Below are 19,723 nucleotides of genomic sequence, written 5' to 3' on the forward strand. Positions count from 1 at the left end.
TCAGCTTGAGTTCATTTGTTGATTGTCTGTCTCTAGAGTATAAGCTCCAGGAGGGTAAGGACTGGTCCTTACCAGGTCTGTCTTGTCCACTGTTGTATCTCCAGGGCTCAGACTTGGGCCTGGCTATAGTAGGTGCTCAATATATACTTGTTGAATGAATGAATGAATGAATGAATGAATGAATGAATGAATCCTATAGGCTGTAGATCCTGGAGCTACCCAGTTCTCTGAAGGCAATGCTAGTTCTGCCTGAGATTTGCTGTGTGACCTCAGGTGAGGATCTTGCCTTCTCTGGGCTCAGTGTCTTCATCTATAAAACAGGGAATCAGACTAGAGGGTCTCTAAGGGCCCCTCTGGCCTTAAGGCTCTGAGGATTCCTACTTCTTTTACTCTGCCCAAGCTGTGTCCTTGGTTCCCCACCCCTCCCCCAACCTCCTAAGCTCCATCATAGGAAGGATGGCCAGATAGGCTTCCTGTACCAGGAGCCTATGTTTGGGGAGTGATCAAGTCAGGCTGGGCTGCACTCATCTCCTATAAACAAATGGCCTTCAGGCAGTACTTGTGGGAGATGATGAAGTGGTAGCAGGCTGTGGGGGCTGTGTCCTGGATCAAAGACTCTGGCAGGCCAAGGGCAAGGGAGGAGCCAGGCCAAGGCAGGCTGGCGGCTGCCTAGTGTGTGCACACCAGGAGTGGACTCTGGGGTCCTCCATGCCGGGCACCTGCAGCTGGTCCACACTTGCCCTTCTCACCTTGTGGTTGGGGCTTGTGGTTGGGTTGGCAGGGGGTGCTCGGGACCCATGTGCGTCTTACGGCAACTTTTAAGAACCAGGAACAGGGAATTGAAAGCTGGTGCTGATTATGAGTGACTCAAACCCTGACCCCCAGCCGCCAGCATCCCGCACTCACATGCACTCACACATGCGCACGCACACATATCCTCAGCCAAACACAACACACGGCCACCGAGGCTGAAATGCCCTCGCACACAGGCGTGGACACAACCAAGACTCTCGTGCCTACAGCACACACGCGAGCAAACACAATTCAACTGAACAGAGCAGGCACCCACGCCCTTGGTGCAAACACAGAGGCGATCTCATAGAAACACAGACAGGTGGACATTGGGGTCGGCGGCTGCTCAAAAACACACAGAAACCCGGGCTTCATCTCACACGCTCGCAACAGATGCAAAGACGGGTGCATCTGTGCAACACACACAGGCAGTCGGGGACCCGTAGATAGGCATGCCAGTACCATGGCCATGCCCTCATACACCCCCAAAGATAGTCAGCCTCCCCTGGGCATGCATGGACATGGACGTCCGAGGAGATGCCCTATCTGTGACACATGCGCACACACGCACACCCACGGAGCAGCCGCCCACACGGTGACCTGGGGAACCCGAGGGTCAGAACCCAGGCGTGTTGGCCCTGAGCAAACCCCCACCCCTCGGCCTGGCCACATGCAGGCCCGCAGGCCGGAAGAGCCGCAGCCTCTCCCCGCCCTGGCCAGCTGGCCAGCCTCCAGGCCCTGGTGCAGATGGTGAGGTCAAGGCGGGGCCCGTCCAGCCAGTGGCCTGTGTTGCCTCCCTCTTCTCCTTGGCTGGGTGACCCTGGAGGACTCTTTGCCACAGCGGAGTGGGCCCTGGACATTTGTGTAACAACCTGGATATTGGTTCCTTTGGAAAACGAGAGGATCTGTCAAGACCTGTTCCAAGTCCTGTAGGATGGCAACTGTCTGGGACCACGAACCACTGTCCGTTTTAGAAGGACTGGGAACATTGCAGCTCACCCCAATCCATGTGGTCCTTACTTGCCTGACCCTGGAGGCCGCAGCCTTAGAAGTATATGCTTCAGACTTTTGTTTTCCTGCCTGTGTGCGTACGTGCCTGTATATTCACTCATGTATGTATGTGAGCTAGCAAATTTGTTTTCCAAAAATGGGCTTGTGGGGTGCCTGGGTGGCTCAGTGGGTTAAAGCCTCTGCCTTCGGCTCGGGTCGTGTTCTCAGGGTCCTGGGATCGGGCCCGGTGTCGGGCTCTCTGCTCAGTGGAGAGCCTGGTCCTCCTCTCTCTCTGCCTGCCTCTCTGCCTACTTGTGATCTCTGTCTATCAAATAAATAAATAAATCTTGAAAAAAAAACAAAAACAAAAACAAAAAATGGGCTTATTTGGTGGAAACTGAATGAAACCGTACACAGACTTCCCCTTAACATATCATAAATACATTTCAATGCTAATAAATATTTACGTTGTTTTTAAAGAAAATAATATTAAATATTTTAATGATTCTAGATTTATAGTAAAGAGAGCAACTGAGTTCCCATATATTCTTCATCTAGCTTCCCCTCCCCTCATGTGAACATCTTACTTATATAACCACAGCCTGAATGCCAAAACGGAGAAGTTAACACCAGTAAAATATTATCAGCTACACTAGGGACTTTGTTCAGATTTTGCCAATTCTTCCACAAAGATCCTTTTCCTGTTCCAGGATCCCATTCGGGTCCCACATGACATTCGGTCTAAGTAATTTCCTTCAGCCCCTCTGGTCTGTGACAGTGAGTCTTGCCTAGTTTTTCATGACCTTGTCAGTCCTGAAGAGCCCTGTTTGGGTATTTTGTAGAATGCCCCTCAACTTGGCTTTGTCTGATGTTTTTGTTATGATGAGACTAGGGTTAGTTTTTGTGAGACAAGAGCACGGAGGGGAGGTGCCTTTGCGTCAGACCAGGGAACACCTGATATCCGATGATTTATCACCGCTGATGTCAAGGACCTGGATTGTTCTAGTGTCAAGTACTGGTCTCTCCCTTCTGGTCTCCATTCTGCAGGTGTCAGTCATGAACTTCTCGCCACACTCGGGGGAGGGGGACAAAGTTCCACCCATTGAAGGGGGAGTAGCTACATTCTGACAACCTGATCGACCTGATTTTATTTTTTTTAAAAGGTTTTTATATGTTTATTTGACTGAGAGAGAGACAGCAAAAGAGGGAACACAAGCAGGGGGAGTGAGAGACGGAAAAGCAGCCTTTCTGCCAAGCAGGGAGCCGGATGCAGGGGCTCGATCCCAGGACCCTGGGATCATGACCTAAGCCGAAGGCAGACGCTTAACAACTGAGCTACCCAGGCGCCCCCACGACCTGATTTTAAATGACAGGACAACATTGCATTTTATGGATCTGCCATTATTTACTTGGCCAGTACCCTAATGTCATAGATTTCTGTTGCTTTCGGTTTTTCCTTCTACCAGCAAAGCTGCAAAAGACAGTACCGTGGCCCAACAGTGTTGAGAGTTCAGAGGCAACAAATACTTTTCAAGCAAGCTCTCTGTAACAGGCAGTGCACACTCAGGTGAACCGTATCCGTGTACCTCTTTCATTTTGTTTTCTTGGAAGAAATTCGTGGGTTGGCAATGCTGGGTCAAAAGATAAGCACATTTTTAAGGCTTTTGATAAGTATCACTAAACAAACCTCCAGGAAAAGTTGTACCAGTCTACTGTCTGGATTGACATTCTTTCCTTTTTCAAAGTTTCTTTTTCTTCTTATTACAAAAAGAAGTCATGTTTTTATGAGATAACTGGAAATAACTTACTGGATATTTAGTGATATTAAAGAATTATTGGTTCAGGGTTTTGTTTTGTTTTGTTTTTAGGTGTGGTCATGGTATTGTGGCTGCTTTTTAAAAATAATCCTTATCTTTAGAGGCACATGTTGAAGGATTTGTGGGAGAAATGATACGAGTTGGGGATTTGCTTCAATATAACACGGGAGGGGAGGAGTGAGTGGGATTTACCTGAAATAGGACTTGTCTTGAGTTGATTTTTGAAACTGTGTGATCAGCAGGCCAGGCTTCAACGTACAACTCTATATTATTAAAAAGCCAAAAGTTTGTCGAAAAAGTTTTTACAGGGGTGCCTGAGTGGCTCAGTGGGTTAATCTTCTGCCTTCGGCTCACGTCATGATCCCAGGATCGAGCCCTGCATGGGCTCCCTGTATAGGGAGCCTGCTTCTCCCTCTCCCACTCCCTCTACTGTGTTCCCTCTCTTGCTGTGTCTCTCTCTATCAAATAAATAAATTAAATCTTTAAAAAATTTTTTACAGATTGTATAAAGTGACAGCTTTTATCTCCCATGGTTAATGTCAGTGGTTTGGTGTATGTATCTCTGGACCTTTTCTGTGTTGATACTATGTATACTGCAGACACACATAACCTTAAAACAGGAATGAGCTACAACTGTATACACCATTTTCCCATTAGCATTTAAACTTCGCCATATTTTGCAGATGGTTGGCAACTTCAAAACTCTCTCGTTCCTTGATAGCTTGGTGGCACTCCCCTGTATCAAAGAACCATAATTTATTTATCTGATCTTTTAATGATGGAGAGTTGGAACATCTCCAATCTACCACTCTTAAGAACAATGATGCAGTGAACATCCTTCTACAGACCGTATCTTTGTGTGTCTACATGAGTAATTCCACAAGCTATCTTTCTAGAAGTGGAATCATTAGGTCAAAGGGTGTGCATATTTAAAATTTTAATAGAATGACTAAATTGCCCTTGTGGTAGACTTTGTAGGTCCAATGTCTGGCCATCTCTCCTAGTACATATCTGAGGACTGTTGTCATTGGGTGCCCACAATAGAGAAGTAACACGGAGTCACAGCCGGAAGGGGTCTCCGAGATCTTCCGATCTTGCTTCCAAGGTCACCACCTGAGCCTCCTCATCTGTAAACTGGAAGTAATGTGAATCCCACATGGTAGTCAGGGAAGGACCAGGAGGCTTTTGTCGAAGCTACATTGTACCATTTGAATTCAAGTGTATGTTCATTTGGGGTGGCTTTGGGGAGACTGATGGAGGATGGGACAAGGGTACAAAGCCCCCCACTAGGCACCATTTGGCAATGCCAGAGTTAATTTCAAATGGTGTTGGTTGGATTTAGTGAGGTGATATGCCATGGGTCCCCAGCACCCAGCACAGAGCCGGCATGCTGTCAGGGCTTCACGGTCACAGCTGACATGATGACTGACAGGGACTAGATCAAGACCAGGAAGACTGACCCTTTTGAAAGACTGGCCAGGACAGGGGTGCTCAAGCACCAGGACAAGAGGGGAGCCAAGAGAGATGGACAAATATGGTCTACCATTGGGTACCGTAAATACAGTTTTCTTGGAACAGAGCCGTACTCCTTCATTTAAGTTTTGTCTATGAATTCCTCCATGTGCCAATGATAGAGTTGAACAGTTCCAACAGAGACCATGTAGCCTGCAAAGCCTAAAACATTCACTATCTGGCTTTGTACAGAAAAAAATTGCCCACCCCAGCATAGAGGTTGCAGGCATAATAAAATATGCTGATAGTTTTTAAGCACTTACTGTGTCTCAGGCATCATTCTGAACACGTCACGTATATTAATTTTTTCAGCCTTCATAGTAACCCTATGAAGTAGACACTATTTGTGGTAGTGAGTCTCAAAGATGGCCCCAGTGAACCACATCTCCTGGGATTCACGCCCTCGTGTGGTTTCCTCCCACAAGTCTGGGGCAGTCTTGTGCTGACTAAGAGGACACAGACGTGAGTGCCAGGCTGAGTCTCGAAGATAACTGAGAGCTTCTACTTCTTCCCTCTTGGAACACTTTGGGGGACCCAGGGATGGCCCTGAGACGTGGGGAAAGGCCGTGGGGGAGAGAGGAGGCTGGGAGACTGGAAGAGATGGGAGTGGTTCAGATGGCCTGGTTTGGGGTTTACACTCACTCCTGCAGGGGACCCAGCCTGGTCACCATCTGACTGCACTTGCGAGAAATATCCCCCAGGCACGACCAGCAGAACTGCTTGCTGAGCCCAGGGAGCCCACAGAACCCTGATAGCCAATGAAACGGTTAAGCCACTAGTTTGGTGGGGGGGGTGGGGTGGGGTGGGGAGGCGATTAATGCAGCAAAACCCACCTGGGACATGACCTCTACTGGGACTTGCCCAGGTCTGGCTGAGCTCAAAGGCTTTTCCTCTCCACTGTGCCCCCGCATGGACACTGGGATGCCCCCCGCCCCTGATTCTGATTAAATCAGAATATCTGGGAATGAAGGCTCAGAGTAGGTATTTTTTAAATCCTGCAGGATTTGAGAAACATGGCACCATCCGCTGTTTCCAAAACTTGCCTAGAGAAAAGTAAGGCCTGCCACACTTTAAAAAACAGATTCCTGAGCTCCAACAGATACACTGCTTCAGAATTTCCATGGGAGGGCCCTGGTAAGCTGCAGAGTTAATGCATTCCCCCAGGTAAATCTTACTATCAACGTTAGGAGAAAAAGGGAGAGAGGAGAGCCAGCTCCCAGGTTGGAAGGGCTGTTTGGCAGTTGCCTGTTGAGTTAAACCTGAAACCAATCCACACAGCTATCTCCCTCTTGGGGGTCCCCAGCAGAAATGAGCAGTTACATCTGCTGAAAGGCATGCACAGGATGTCCCCCAAAGCTTCCTTCATAATGTCCCCAACTGGAAACCTCCCCGGTGGCCATCCAGGAGAACATGGCTTCATGGACCGTAGCAGAGCCACACAACAGACCACCGGGCAGCAGTGAGGAAGCCTGGATGGCTGACACACGCCACAACACCACAGCATGGGAGCATCTCCCAGACCTCCCGCTGAGTGTGAAAAGCCAGACACAGACCGCGTAGGTTCTATCTGTATTCGGTTCAAGGACAGACCAGACTGACCTGTGGTGATAGGGTTCCAATAGTGGGTACTTCTGTGTTTGTGTCTGTGTGTGTGAGGGAGGTTCTAGAGCTTGATGGGGGAGAAGATTGTGTGTGTGTGTGTGTGTGTGTGTGTGTTCTGCTCCCTCCTAGGATGTCATGCACACAGCAGGACTTACCTGCCTTTGGGGCCCCCTCGAGAGGCCTTTGCTTGCTTGCTCCTTTGGTTATTGCTTCTTTGAGATGTACATTATACATTGAGATGTACACAATGAATTGAGCAAATCTTAAGTGTACAGCCCGATCGTTGTTTACACATTTACACTGATTACTTGGCCTCGTGCAAAGTGCTCTTCTAGGCTCCTGGAAATGGAAGCCAAGGCTATATATGACACAGATCCTGTTCGTGTGGGTTTTATAACCTGGGATGGGATATGTGACAATACAAGACAGCAGAGTAAGTTTTCATTCATTCACTCAGCATGTGCTTTGTGAGCACCTACTATGTGCCAGGTACTGAAGTCAGCCCAGGAAATGCAGCAGTGGCCAACATCTGGCCCTGCCCTCATTGTGCTCAGAGTATAGTCTTCAAATTTTGGAGCGCAGCACAATGAATGGTTAAATACACTTATTCCAACTCTTAAATATTTCCCAAAGTCATTCTGATCGGGCCTAGTTCAGGCCCCTACTGTCTCTACTCTCTAGGCTTAGTTTCCTGGCCCGCTGTGTTTCCAGTCCTCCACCTCTGACTCGTTCTCCAGGCCAACAGCCCCTATTTAAGTGCTCAATCTAAAAATTTCAGTTAATGGTTCCCTGTGCTAATGGCATCAACCTGTGTGGGCTTGAATCCTCATTGAGAGGGTCTATATTGTGACCACAGCCACATTCTTCAAATGCCCTGAGCCTCATGTGTGCTTTCTGTAAAATGGAGATAAAATAGTAATAACGAGAAACAAAACACCACCACCACCGCCTGTCCCCCTGAGGAGGCCGAGCTTTAATTTGTCACAAGAGGTATTCATAGAGCAGGTGCTAAACCTTGGCTCTCACCGTTTGCTACTCCTCCTTCCCTGCACGACCCAGTACTGTCGAGGTGCGTCTATGCATGGACACACCCTTTGCTTTCAAAGGTCCTGAGCTCGTGGTGCTTCTTTGGTCTGGAATGCCTTTCCTCTACCTTCTCCTGGCTGGGTCTTCTTCAGCTTGGGACACAGCCCTGGCACTGCCTCCTCTAAGTAGCCCTCCCATAAGCTGCATATGGAGCTGAGCGCCCTTGTCTGGACCCCCGTAACACCCTGGAATGAATTTGTCTGTTTGCCTCCTGTTTCTGTTTGTCTCCACTTGCTCAAGTGTGAGCTCCTTCCGGGCAGGCCTGAATCAAAGGCTTCTTTATGCCCCCAGCCGGGGACCCTTCCTGATCAGGGCAGGTGCCGGATGTGTCCACTGACTTGAGCAGATGATGCCAAGCGTTTTCTTAAGGGAAATGGCCTTTGAGTTGGCTTTGAGGCATGGATAGAACTTTAAACTTATTTTAAAACAAAGTGTACATGCACACGATACCAAATCCAAGAGGAACAAAAAGGCTTACAGTGAAAATTAAAAGTAGGTCACCTCTCAACCACCCAGCACCCCTCCCCAGAGGCCATCGTTGGTATCAGTTTCTGAGTACTCTGTGCAGGCAAGAATGGTCTGTCTCCTCCGCTACACGTGCACTTTTATATTTTGCAAAAACTTAAACCAACAGAAAAGTTACAAGAACAGTGTGATAAACACTCTTTGCCTGGATTCACCAATTAACATTTGGCCACATGATGCAAAATATTTCACAAGCATTATATCATGTAATGCTCACAACAACCATATAATCATGCCAATTTTGTAGATGAGGTAACTGAGGCAGCAGGCAGGTGAAGGGACTTGCCCAAGGCCACAGAGCTAGCAGGGGTGGAGCTGAGCTTCCCCCTTAGGCTGCCACAGGACTTTGATCCACCTTCTTTCAGCTTGCTTTGGAGGAAAGCATTTTCTCACACTAAGTTGAAATCCACCTCCCTGGGATATTCACCAGATGATCAGTGGAAAAGTACACAGCTCTGGAAGCCTTTGCTCCTTCTCCTAAAACCTTCCCATTCCCTAAGCAACAGCTGCTGTCGCTGCTGTTAACACATGCTTCAATGTCACCTCCTCTGTGAGGGCTGAGTTAGCTCACCCCACTGTTTAAAAACTCCCGTGGTCTACTCCTGGCTGCCAGCAGAGTGACATTTACGCTCCGGAGCTTGGAATCCAAGGCCCTGGGAGATCTGGCCCCATGAATCCCTATGACCTCCTTCATCCTGCTCCTTCTTCCTCTAACCTCCACCTCCAGCCCCTCGCAACCTCTCATCATATGCTTAGGTTTCCCCTCCTCCTTGAAGCCACCCCTAATTTCCCCAAGGAGTGCATTTTCCCTTTTCTGGGTTCCTGAATCTTCTGTCTGTATCTCCTTTACAGTCTTCTCCAGGCGGTTTTTTGGCGGTGAGACTGGACGGCAGAGGATTGGATTGACAGTTCGGCCCCTCCTGCACAAATTAGTTCAGGAGTGTGAGCCTTCATTTCCTCAAACACATAATGGGGGAAAGAATGCCTAGCTCAGTACCTGGCATGAAGTCAGCCTTCACTAATCTCCCATAATAGAAGTGACAGCTCTTCAAGGCTGACATCTCTTAGTCATCCCTTGAAACTCTACCTCTTATTTCTTAACTTCTCTGAGCCTCAGTTTCCTCATATGTAAAATGAGGATGATGATGGAGAGACTGTGAAACTTTAACGAGCTGATGAATGTCAAGCTCTCGGAACAGTATCTAGTCCCTATTAATAATGCTATGACCACTACCTCGCGGGGGGTGAGGGCGGGACTGGCACACAGTAGGTGCTAAATGAATCCGCTCAGAACTGGGCTCCGGTGTCGGGACAAGGCGCGGAAAGGCAAGGTTGGGAGCCAGAGGTTTGTAGAACTAGCCTGGAGGTCGGCTCCGCCCCTTCCCTCGCGGGCCCCCGCCCCAGCCCCTGCAGCTGTCAGGACCCAGCCAGCTTCGGCGCCAGTCCACCAAACCTGAATGTCCCATCCTGGCGCCCCCACCTTCTTTCGCCTACACAAGTTACCTTGCGCCCGGCTGCCCTTTGTCCCCGCCCCCGATTTCCATTGGCCAAAGGTTTCCTTTGTTAGCCGGAGCGCGCCCCTTCCATTGGCCGGCACGGCTGCCGATCGCGCGGAGGGCGCGGCCCCGCCCTGCGCGCTGCCCCTATCGCTCCCTCCTCCCCCGCCCGCCTGCCCGCCCGCGCGCCCGCCCGCCCCGCCCCGCCCCGGGAGTGCGCGAGGCGCTCCGCTACCATTTGCTGCGGCCGCTGGGCGCCGAGGGCAGTGGTGGCGGCGGGGACCGACCCCGGGGACCGGCAGCGACCCGGCGCCTGAGAACCGGGCCGGAGCGCGGGGAGGCAGCGGGCCCGGGAGGCCGCGTCCATGGGCCCGCGGCGGCCGGGCGGCGGCTGTGCGGGCGGGCGGCGGGGACCGCGCGCTCTGTGAGGGCCCGGGCGCGGGGCTCGGCGCCGAGGTGCCCCGGCGCGCCGTGCAGCGCCGCTCCGTCGTGCGAGGAGAGGCCCGGCCCGCATCCCGGCGTCCGTGAGGCCGCCCTGACCGCCGGGGGCGCGCTCCGGCCGCGGCCTGGCCTGCGTCCGCGGCCCGGCTGTGAGGCGGCCGGCCGGCGGGGGCATGCCGCGGCGCTCGCGCTGAGCCCGGCTTGAGCCCGCCCCGGGCCCGCCGTGCATGGTGCCGCCGCCCGCCAGCCGCCGTCCGCCGTCCGCCGCGGAGCGCGCGCCGGGCCGGGCCGGGCCGCCGGGCCTGTGCCGCTGCCGCGCCGACCATGTCGGCGGCCAAGGAGAACCCGTGCAGGAAATTCCAGGCCAACATCTTCAACAAGAGCAAGTGTCAGAACTGCTTTAAGCCCCGCGAATCGCATCTCCTCAACGACGAGGACTTGACGCAGGTGAGCGGGCGGGGGTCCTGGGGCCGACCGGGAGGTGGAGACCCGGGTCCTGGGCCGGGCGGCCCCCGACCCCCGGCGGCCCCTCGGGCTGGAAGTTTCCCGGCGCGCAGTCGCCCCGCTAGGTGTAGCTAGCCGTCGTCCGAGGCGGGCGAGAGTGCCTCTCCGGGGGCGCTGGCCGCGTCTCCCCGGTTCCGACGCCTGTGAGACCACCGTCCTGCTGTGGAGAGGAGAGCAGACGTTATCCAGTTCCCGAGGCGGGCGGGGGTGGGGGTGCCTCTGAAGGCTCCCAGGGAAAATAAAAACGGAGCAGAAAAAATGTACGTGAGTCCTGGGGAGGGTAGTGAGGATGGAGATTGGGGGGGGGGGAGGGAGCGGGAAGTGTATTGATAGAGCCGGGACAAAGGGAAAATCCTCAAGTATGCCGAAAAATAACATCCTTTCCCGTTCCCATAGCCCTGCCGTGTGATTCATGCTTTTTGGGTGACTCAAAAATGCCTGGTTTTTCTTAGGAGGAACAAAGCGCTTGGGGATTGCTTGCTGCTTCGCAGTACCCCCCATAGAGTCCGTTTTAGGACCCGACTTAGACTTGTCCACCCAGAGTGGCCAAGGGAACAGGATTGTCTGGGTGAACTGCGGGCTTCCCTCTCGTCAGACCCAGTTTGCCCGTTTTCTAAATCATTGTCACTGTCAATGATGGGAGAGGGGAATGGTCCTGAAGTTGGGGGTGGAGGGTCTTGCTCTTGAACTTAAACTGGAGGCCTCTTTGTTGATGGGAGAGGTGAGGGCTGTTCTCCCCACCCTTTCTCCCAGCTCTCTGGTCGGTTGGCAAGGAATAAGGAGACCTGCGGGCCTTCGGGAAAGTCCGTTCACTTCTCCTGGCCTTATCTGTCATATGAGGGCTTTGGACTAGTTTAGTAGCTCCCAAACCTGCATCAGAGTCACAGGCTAAAAATACAGAGTCCTGGGGCCCCATTCCTGGAGTGATACAGGAGATGAAGGAATTTATATTGTAACAGTTCCCTAAGAAGCTGGACTGCAGTCCCCACTGGCCTTTGGGAACCCCTGTACTGGTTGCTCCCTGAGCCCCCAGTATTCCAGAGAGTCCTCAGGATCCCAAGGATTCTCTGGAACACTTGCAGGCCCTTGGGCTATGCTGATTCCTTGGATTTCCTGAACAAGCCTTGTCTACCACCACTTGGGATGTGTCTGTGGCCCCTCCTTGCCTCTCCCCCAGTCTCAGTCTTCTTCAGAGCTTTCTCTCCCCACCCCCCCATGAGGCCAGGGGAGCTCCCTTCACATTCCAGTCCAGTGTGACCTAGTTGTAGCCACTCCTTTTGCAGAAGAACCCCTTAGATGGAAAACATTGCTTTGAACTGTAGGCCCCGCTGTTTTTAATGCTACTTAAGTACTCACAGGATTTGAATTGTTTACATGGCAGACCAGAGTAGGTTGGCAGGGCAGGGGTTATGGCCTGAGACATGGTGTCTTCCTCTGAGATCAGAATCCCAACACCCAGGAAAAAAAACTCCTTTCATCTAAAAGCAAAAGATTAACCAAACACTCGAGGCTACAGTCACAGATTTTTGGGATGAAGGACCAGGTCAGTTTGGGAAGAGTAGAACTTAGTTTCCTGGTAAAGTGTTCTGGGTTGGGCTTTTCAGGGACACTCTGTTCAACTGGATGTCTTGCGGGGGGTGGGGGGGAGCAGTTTATGTGGTGATGAGGGCCTTGGACCAGGAGTCAGGAGGTCTTTTGTCTTCATTGTCACTTTCAGCTGTGTGACCTTGAGTAAGTCCCTTTGCCTTTATATAGTTTCTTTTCCTTTTCTGTAAATTGGGAGTAGGGATCCCTGGCTTACCTCTCTCACCCTTTGAAAAGCAAGGAGTGTTATCTTATTAAACTTTTCTCTTACAATTTAACAAACAAACAAAATCACCCACAGAATGGTAAACTTGGATTTAGGAAGTTTATGGGCTTGGCAAGTGTTGTTCTGAGAGAGTTTCCTGGTTATTCCAGGCAACTGCCAAAATTGGTAGATTGGATATTTGCACCTCGTAAGAACTGTTTTCTGATTCTTAGGCTTAGATGAACAAATGGCATCTCCATATTTGAGTCGGATCTGTTAAATTTTCTTTAAAAAATCTGTTGATTATTAATTGGATCAAGAGAGTGTTGCAGATTTAAAGCACTTTACTCTTCAACTTTATTCACATTTGAATTGTGGATTTTAAACAGGCTTGAGTCCTTCAGGGCACAACTGGGATGGTAGTTTCTGAAATAATGAGTGGGGTTATTTGTGCCGGGAGAGATTAGGCCAGCCCTCTACCTCCTGGGATCTTTCAGGAAGAAACTGCTCTTGAAAAGAGAAGGAGGGAGAGTCAGGGCTGTTGCCAACAGCTTTAGCTGCTGCTCTCTGCATCCGGCCTCCCCCAGCCTTACTCTCATCCTCTGGCTCCATTAGAAAACCTCAGCCAATTGGTTCCCATCACTCTCCCCCAAGGCCCTGCTTCCTGCTGCCCCTCCCTGCCCTGAGCTTATTTTAGCCCTTCAAGGCTGGAAGATAGATCAGCAATCATTGAGGCCACCCCCTCTTTAAGGCGTGTATCCTTCAGTCCTGTGCGTTTCTCTACATGCAAAGGGACTCGAATACACAGTTAAAACCTTTACTTAACCCAAACTGTATTTGTATTTGCTCTGCAGCATATTTTTTTCCTGCTTAATGATATGTCTTACAGCTCTTTTCATGGTGCGACATATACGTATTCCAAATAGTGCCATGGGGGATGTACCATTTAACCATTCCCTTATTGATGGACAGCAAGGTTACTTCTGGGTATTGCTGTTACAAACAGCGAATGCTTCAGCGAACAGTTTTCTAAATGCTTTTGGGTGAGTGCGTGCACAAATGCAAGTATTTCTCTGGGGGCAGATAGCTAAAAATAGAATGGCTGGGTTAACATCAAGCACATTGAATTTTTTTTTACAGATATCACTAAATTGCCTTCCAAAAAAGGCTGTGTCATAGCATTGCCAGGATTGGATATTATCAGATGATTTAATTCTTTAATAATTTTCCTAATTACCAATGAGGCTAAGCCTCTTTTTACAATATTTATGGTATATGTTTTGTTTCTTGTGTGGACTGGCCATTCATACTGTGTGCCTGTTTTTCTGTTGGGTTAATTTCTTGTCTCCCCCCCAACCCACCCCCCGATTCCAGCTGGTCTGTAGGAGCTTTCCATCTACACTCTGGGTCAGGCGTCCACTGACTTTCTCCCTGAAAGGCCAGATAGTAAATATTTCAGCCATGTGGGCCATATGATCTTGTGGCAGCTACTCAACTTTGCCATTGTAGCGTAAAAGCCATCGTGCAAAGCCACTTTAGACAATACGTAAACTTATGAGTATAGCTGTTTTTGAGAAAACCGTATTTACAGAGTTACAGAGACAGGCAGCTGGTAGGGTTCGGCCTGTACGCTCCAGTTTGCTGACCCCTGCTCTAGATCTCAATCTGAACCTGCCCTATATTGCTCATAGTTTCTCCCGCGGTGTCCATTCTAATGTTATGTATGGTCATTTCTTTCTCATATGGTAGTTTTAAAAAAGAATGCAGTTAAATTTCCATGTTTCTTTTTTAGTTTGTAGTTTTAATCTATTTCTTATGAAGGTGTTTTTTTCAAGGTTATAAACTATTCCCTTACATTTGTAGTTTCCTGTAGTTATTTTTATGCTTAACTTTCTAATCCATCAGAGTTTTGTCTTAGAAAAATAATTTTGGCATAAAACTAGAAGCTCTAAAATAGTCCAGTAAATGATAGTAAAGGTCTTCTCCAGGTCACTGTTGGCCAGGATGGAAGGAGTCATGAGACACTAAGGACAGGGTATTGGTGGTTGCTTGGAGGTGGGGATTGAGGAGACCTGGGTACTTTCAGCAAAGACTGAGAATAACAGATAAGGAGTAGGTTTGTGGAGTGGGGAGGAGACAAAATTAATACAGTGACTTTGAGCCCGTGGAGTTGGAGGTTTAGTTTGGTCCTTAGGTGGAATCACTGGCTCAGGCAAGCAGGTGGTTAGAGCTGGTGAGGGGTGTGGGAGCGGTAGGAATTCTGAAGTCATGGGAGTCAGTGTAGTCAGTCACTCAGGAGGCCACATAGAGTGAAATGAGGGGGAGCAGATGGGGAAGGGAGGTGAATCAGGGTTTGGCAGTCAATGGGAGCAGAAGGTCTGGAGCCTAGGGTCTTTGGCTCCCAGGTGCTCATCCCAGCTTCAGTGTGGGTTTCTGGGGTTTGTGGTAGGAATTGCCCTCATGATATGTCATCCTCCTGCCGACTTGTAGGACTTTAGGTATGCCTTTTGTGGAAGGAGTCACTGCATCTGAACTTAAGTTCTAGTTCCTTCTACTGCTATTCTGTTGTGGGATCTTGGCTGGGTTGTTCTCTCCCCTCAGGCCTTGATTTTCCCATCTGAAGAATGAGGAGTTTGGTCTTGGTTCCTGCAGGGCTCTTCTAGTCCTCCTGCATCTCCTCTGAGACCTCTCGGTCTAATTGTGCCCCTCGCTGTGCAGCACTCCACTGCTAGGGCTGCTTGGGGTCTTGGGGTGAGAGTCCCAGGCACAGAGGTGGGTGGGTCAGGACTTGGTTTCTGTGAATAATTTCATCGACTTTCTCTTTACCTTCCCTGTGACCCTCTTAGAAGTTCTAGGGTGTGGAAGTTCTTTATTTCACTTGACATTTATCCCATAAGCAGTGAGGAGATTTCATGCCCATCCCTTTGAGATTTATAATTTATGTGCACATTGGTGGATGGTTTGGCAGGGGCTATGTCAGAAATCCCAGACGTTACAAACGGCCAACTGGCACAGGAAAAGATGGTCAGTATCATTTGTCATTAGGGAAATGCAGATCAAAACTACGGTGAGTTATTTACTTCACACCCTCTAGGAGGGCTGTATTAAAAAAGGGAAGGTCGTAAGTGTTGATGTGGATGTGGAGAAATTAGAACCCTCACGCATTGCTCATGGGAATGGAAAATGGTGCAGCCACTGTGGAAAACAGTTTGGCATTTCTTCAAAAGAATTACCATATGATCCAGTAATTCCACTCCTAATGTATATCCGAAATAATTGGGAACAAGTATTCAAACAAGTATATTTGTGCATGTTTGTAATAGTGCTATTCGTAATAGGCAAAAGGTAGCAGCAACCCAAATAGCCATCAGTGGACGAATGAATAAATAGACTGTGGTATATCCATATCACAGAACACTCAGAAAAGGAGGAATGAAGTACCGACCTACAATATGACGGAACCTCAGACACATGTTAAGTGAAAGAATCAGGCACAAAGATGACATACTGTATGGTTCCATTTATGTGAAATGTCCAGAATAGGTAGAGCCATGGAAATGGAAGGCAGATTAGTGATTACCAGGGTTTTTGGGGGTGCGGGAGAAGTTCCTGCAAATGAGAGCAGGGTTCTCTTTGAGGGGGTGATGAGATGTCTAAAAACTAGGTAGAGAAGCTGGTTGTGTAACACTGTGAATGTACTAACCATCACTGACTTGTTCACTTTAAAATGGTTAATTTTATGCCATGGGACTCTTACCTCAATTTTTAAAAATGAGTGTGCAACGATCACTCACACACATGCGCATCCCAAACCTGCCATCTGCTCCTGGTAAAGCAGGAGTGAATATCTGATTGTTTTTACAGTCTAGACCAGGGGATTGACCAGTTATTTCTTAAAGGGCCAGATCGTAAAAGCTTTAGGGTTTGTAGGCCAAAATCCAGGAGTTCATGATGGTACTTACATAATCATGTAGAAACGTAAAAACTGTCCTTGCTTTTGGGACCTTAAAAAAAAAAAAAAAAAAAAAATCCAGGGGCTAGATTAGGCCTATGGGTTAGACCAGCCCTGTCCAGTAGGACTATAACGTGACCCACATATGTAATTAAAAATTTCCTACTTCCTACATTAGAAAAGTAAAAAGAAATAGATGAAATTAGTTTTAATTATATCTTGTTTAACCTCACATATCCAAAATACCATTTCAACATGTAAAGAAGTTACTATTTTACCTTTACGCACCTTTCGTTTCAGGCTGGCTGGCCACTCTCTGGAAGCTCAGGAGCCACCGTGTGGGACAGGGCTGCTCCAGCTGCAGCAGCCTGGCCCACCTCGGGGCCTTTGAGACCCTCATGGGGGGAGTGCTGAGTGGAAAGGCTGTGCTTGAGGGTTTTTCCTCCCTCTTGGGGGTGTCGTGCAGACAAGCAGTGTTCCGAGGATTCTCGGAATGGTTCTCTCCTGCTGTTATTCCTGTTTGTGTCCTCTGCTTGGTGTCTCTTGCCAACTTTTGGGGCTTCTTTCTTTGAACGTCACATCTTCTTGCAGACTCCTTTTAGTGGCGTTTGAGGACTCTGCGGCTCTGATCCCCACTCCCCCTCTGGAAGCAGGAGGAAGGACGGTGCCGGCAGGGCCTGTCCTGGAGGGAGCCAGTGAGAGCTTGGGGGGGCAGGCTGGCGTGCCCCCTCCAGGCACGTTGCTGGCTGCGGTGACTGCATTCTGACACAGCCCTTTGTGTTTGGGAGTGTTTTGCAGCTGTATTCGAGCTGCTTTTTTTCCCTGTGTTCTAGCCTGCTACTTGACCTTTCTCTCCGAGTTCTTTTTCCTCTGCCACACAGAAGGACTACAATCGAAGACCTATGTTCTATTCTTGGCACAGACATGCAGGGTGACCCAGGAAGGTCACTTATGTTCTCTGAGTCTTGGTTTCCCACCTATAAAGCTGGTGCCCCCATTCTGTTTACAGGGAGTGGTCTGCTAATGGAATGGATGGAAGGTGCTGGCCAGGCCTGTGGAGGTTACTAAACCCCCTTTGTGGTAATTAATATTCCAGGAAGCGCGCTGATGGCCTGTCGTGTGGGGAATAGCCTTTGTTTGGGCTGTTTCCTGATTACTAGAACCCTGATGCTGTTTAGCCGAAATAAAGAAATTTGACTGGGAATGTTTATCTTTAAATTGTTCCCAAGCTGCCATTTAGTCTTGAAAGAAAGAAGAGAGCCTTGCAACCAGGGAAAAGAGACAAGAAAGAGGTAGCATCCTACTGCCAACATCCTCAGACTGGGGGGGAAGGAGACACAAGAGCCAGTGAAGAGCCCATTTAGAAGCACTTAACCTGAGAAAACTGGCTTTTCCTTTATGCTTGGCAACTCACACTCCAGGCCTCCCTTTCCCATCTGAAATGCTGCAGTTGGACCAGGTCAGTAGTTTTCAGACTTGAACTAAATCACTTAGCCTTCCCTTGAAGGATGTGGAAATGCCATGTGTGAAACTGAAAAAGTGACACAGTTCTGGGCAACATGAGGTTGGAGCCTGGAACTTGGCCTCTCAGCCACCTCTGCTTTCTGCCCATGGGGCCCCCAGTCATCCTTGGAGGCCAGGGGGGCAGGTTTGAAACCTGCCCCAGACTTTGTGGTTCCTCCAGTTTTAGCAGTGTAGGGTTCTGTGAGACGATCCGAGGATGATTTCCCGGCTGCCCTGGCATGGAAGCCCTGAGTACCCAGCCCCACCGCTCCCTTTATATTATCACTTCCTTTGGGGGCAAGAGAGCCAGTGGGTTGATTCGCTGGCATTTTGTCTCTGGAGACTGGAACCGGAATCTTCCAAACCACTTGCTGGTTTTCTCCATCAGGGTCATCCTAGTTCACATGAAACCACAGCTTGCTTTTTGCCTGGAGCCTGTAACCCTTCCAGCGCCTTTCTGCCCTCACGCTCAGCGTGGCGTCTGCACCCCGTGCTGGATGGTGGCCTGCCCGATCTCTGGGGCAGCTTGCAGCAAGAGTGAGCAGATGGGTGCATCGAAACTTCCGGAGTCTCCATTGTGCTGCGTCACGTGCTATGTGCTGTGATCTGTCTCGTTCTGCTCTCGGCAGCTGGGGAGGGCTGGTGGCAGCATGTAGCAGGGGGTGGTGGAGGTTCAGGGAGCTGGGACTGCCTGTCCGAGGTCACTGATCTGCCCAGCGGTGGGGCTGGGACTAGAACCTAGTTGCACATCATTCCGTGCCGGCCTGTGTGAGACCGGAAGTCTGTCTTCCCTCCTCTTGGGAAGGCAGCTGGGACTTGTTCACCTAGTACTGTTTCTGTAGGAGGCTGGGCTATTGCAAACAAAATCAAGGCCGTGTAATGGACGTCCGCTTCCTAGCCCTGGGAGGAGGGGCCTGCAGGGCCGGGTGATACCCCTCCCAGTAATTAAGCAGGTGAGGGGTTGTCCTCAGTTAACAGATGGAGCCACTGAGACCCAGTTCAGTGACCTGCCTCGGTCACAGGAAGGCCAGTGTGGGTTTTTCCAAAGTTCTCTTTGACCTCCCTGTGTCTGATAAATTGAAAGTATTAACCTTTGCTATCAGAAACATGGCCTTGCCCCGAGAATGGATTCCTTAGTAGCTGGGGTGCATGGGGGTACATGTGGGGATGGTAGTGGGGCAGGACATTTCACAGGTCATCATGTAGGCCCTAAAATCTTCTCAGCCTTAGGGTGGCCCCATGTCCCCCAACAGACTACTGGCCTTTGGCAGTGACCACACCTTTGGCACAGCTCTGAACAGGAAGCACTGCTTTTCCCCTAAGGAATTCAGAATCAGGAAATAATTGTGTCCTTGATCTCGGTAGGTCCTAAAGCACTGCTTTTATCAGACGGACCAGGGAGGCTGTATGGCACCCCTTCTGACACAGTGTCTTACCTCTGAATGGTCCTGGCCGGTAGCTAAAGGGGCCAAAGGACGGGGGAGCAACTTCTGGGAGTCCCAGTTGAACCAGAGAAAGAGTCCACATCTCTTGGGTCTCCAGGTGCCACATCCAGAGCTTCTCTGCTCTGGGGCTGGTGAGTGACCTGGGGTGTGGGGAGCCTCAGGGCTCAGTGGGATTGGGGTGTTCATTTGTCTTCCGCTTGGGGACCTGCTCTGACCTAGAAATCTGACACAGTCCCACTTTTCACTTAATGTGCTCATGTAAGGGAATG

At 49.9% G+C, this 19,723-nt stretch overlaps 1 protein-coding gene across 4 annotated transcripts in view; it reads left to right on the forward strand.

Moving 5' to 3' along the window:
• Positions 1 to 10,511: 10,511 nt before the first annotated feature.
• MPRIP (myosin phosphatase Rho interacting protein) overlaps positions 10,512 to 19,723 on the forward strand; it is a 142,152-nt gene continuing 132,940 nt past the window's right edge. For all 4 annotated transcript variants that reach the window (XM_080825802.1, XM_080825803.1, XM_080825800.1 and 1 more), the window contains exon 1: positions 10,512 to 10,708. In XM_080825802.1, coding sequence (XP_080681928.1) covers positions 10,586 to 10,708 — 123 coding nt within the window. In that variant the 5' untranslated portion in view covers positions 10,512 to 10,585. The remainder of the gene's footprint in view (positions 10,709 to 19,723) is intronic.

Source organism: Martes martes, assembly GCF_963455335.1.
Source record: "Martes martes genome assembly, chromosome: 16".
Lineage (NCBI taxonomy): Eukaryota > Metazoa > Chordata > Mammalia > Carnivora > Mustelidae > Martes > Martes martes.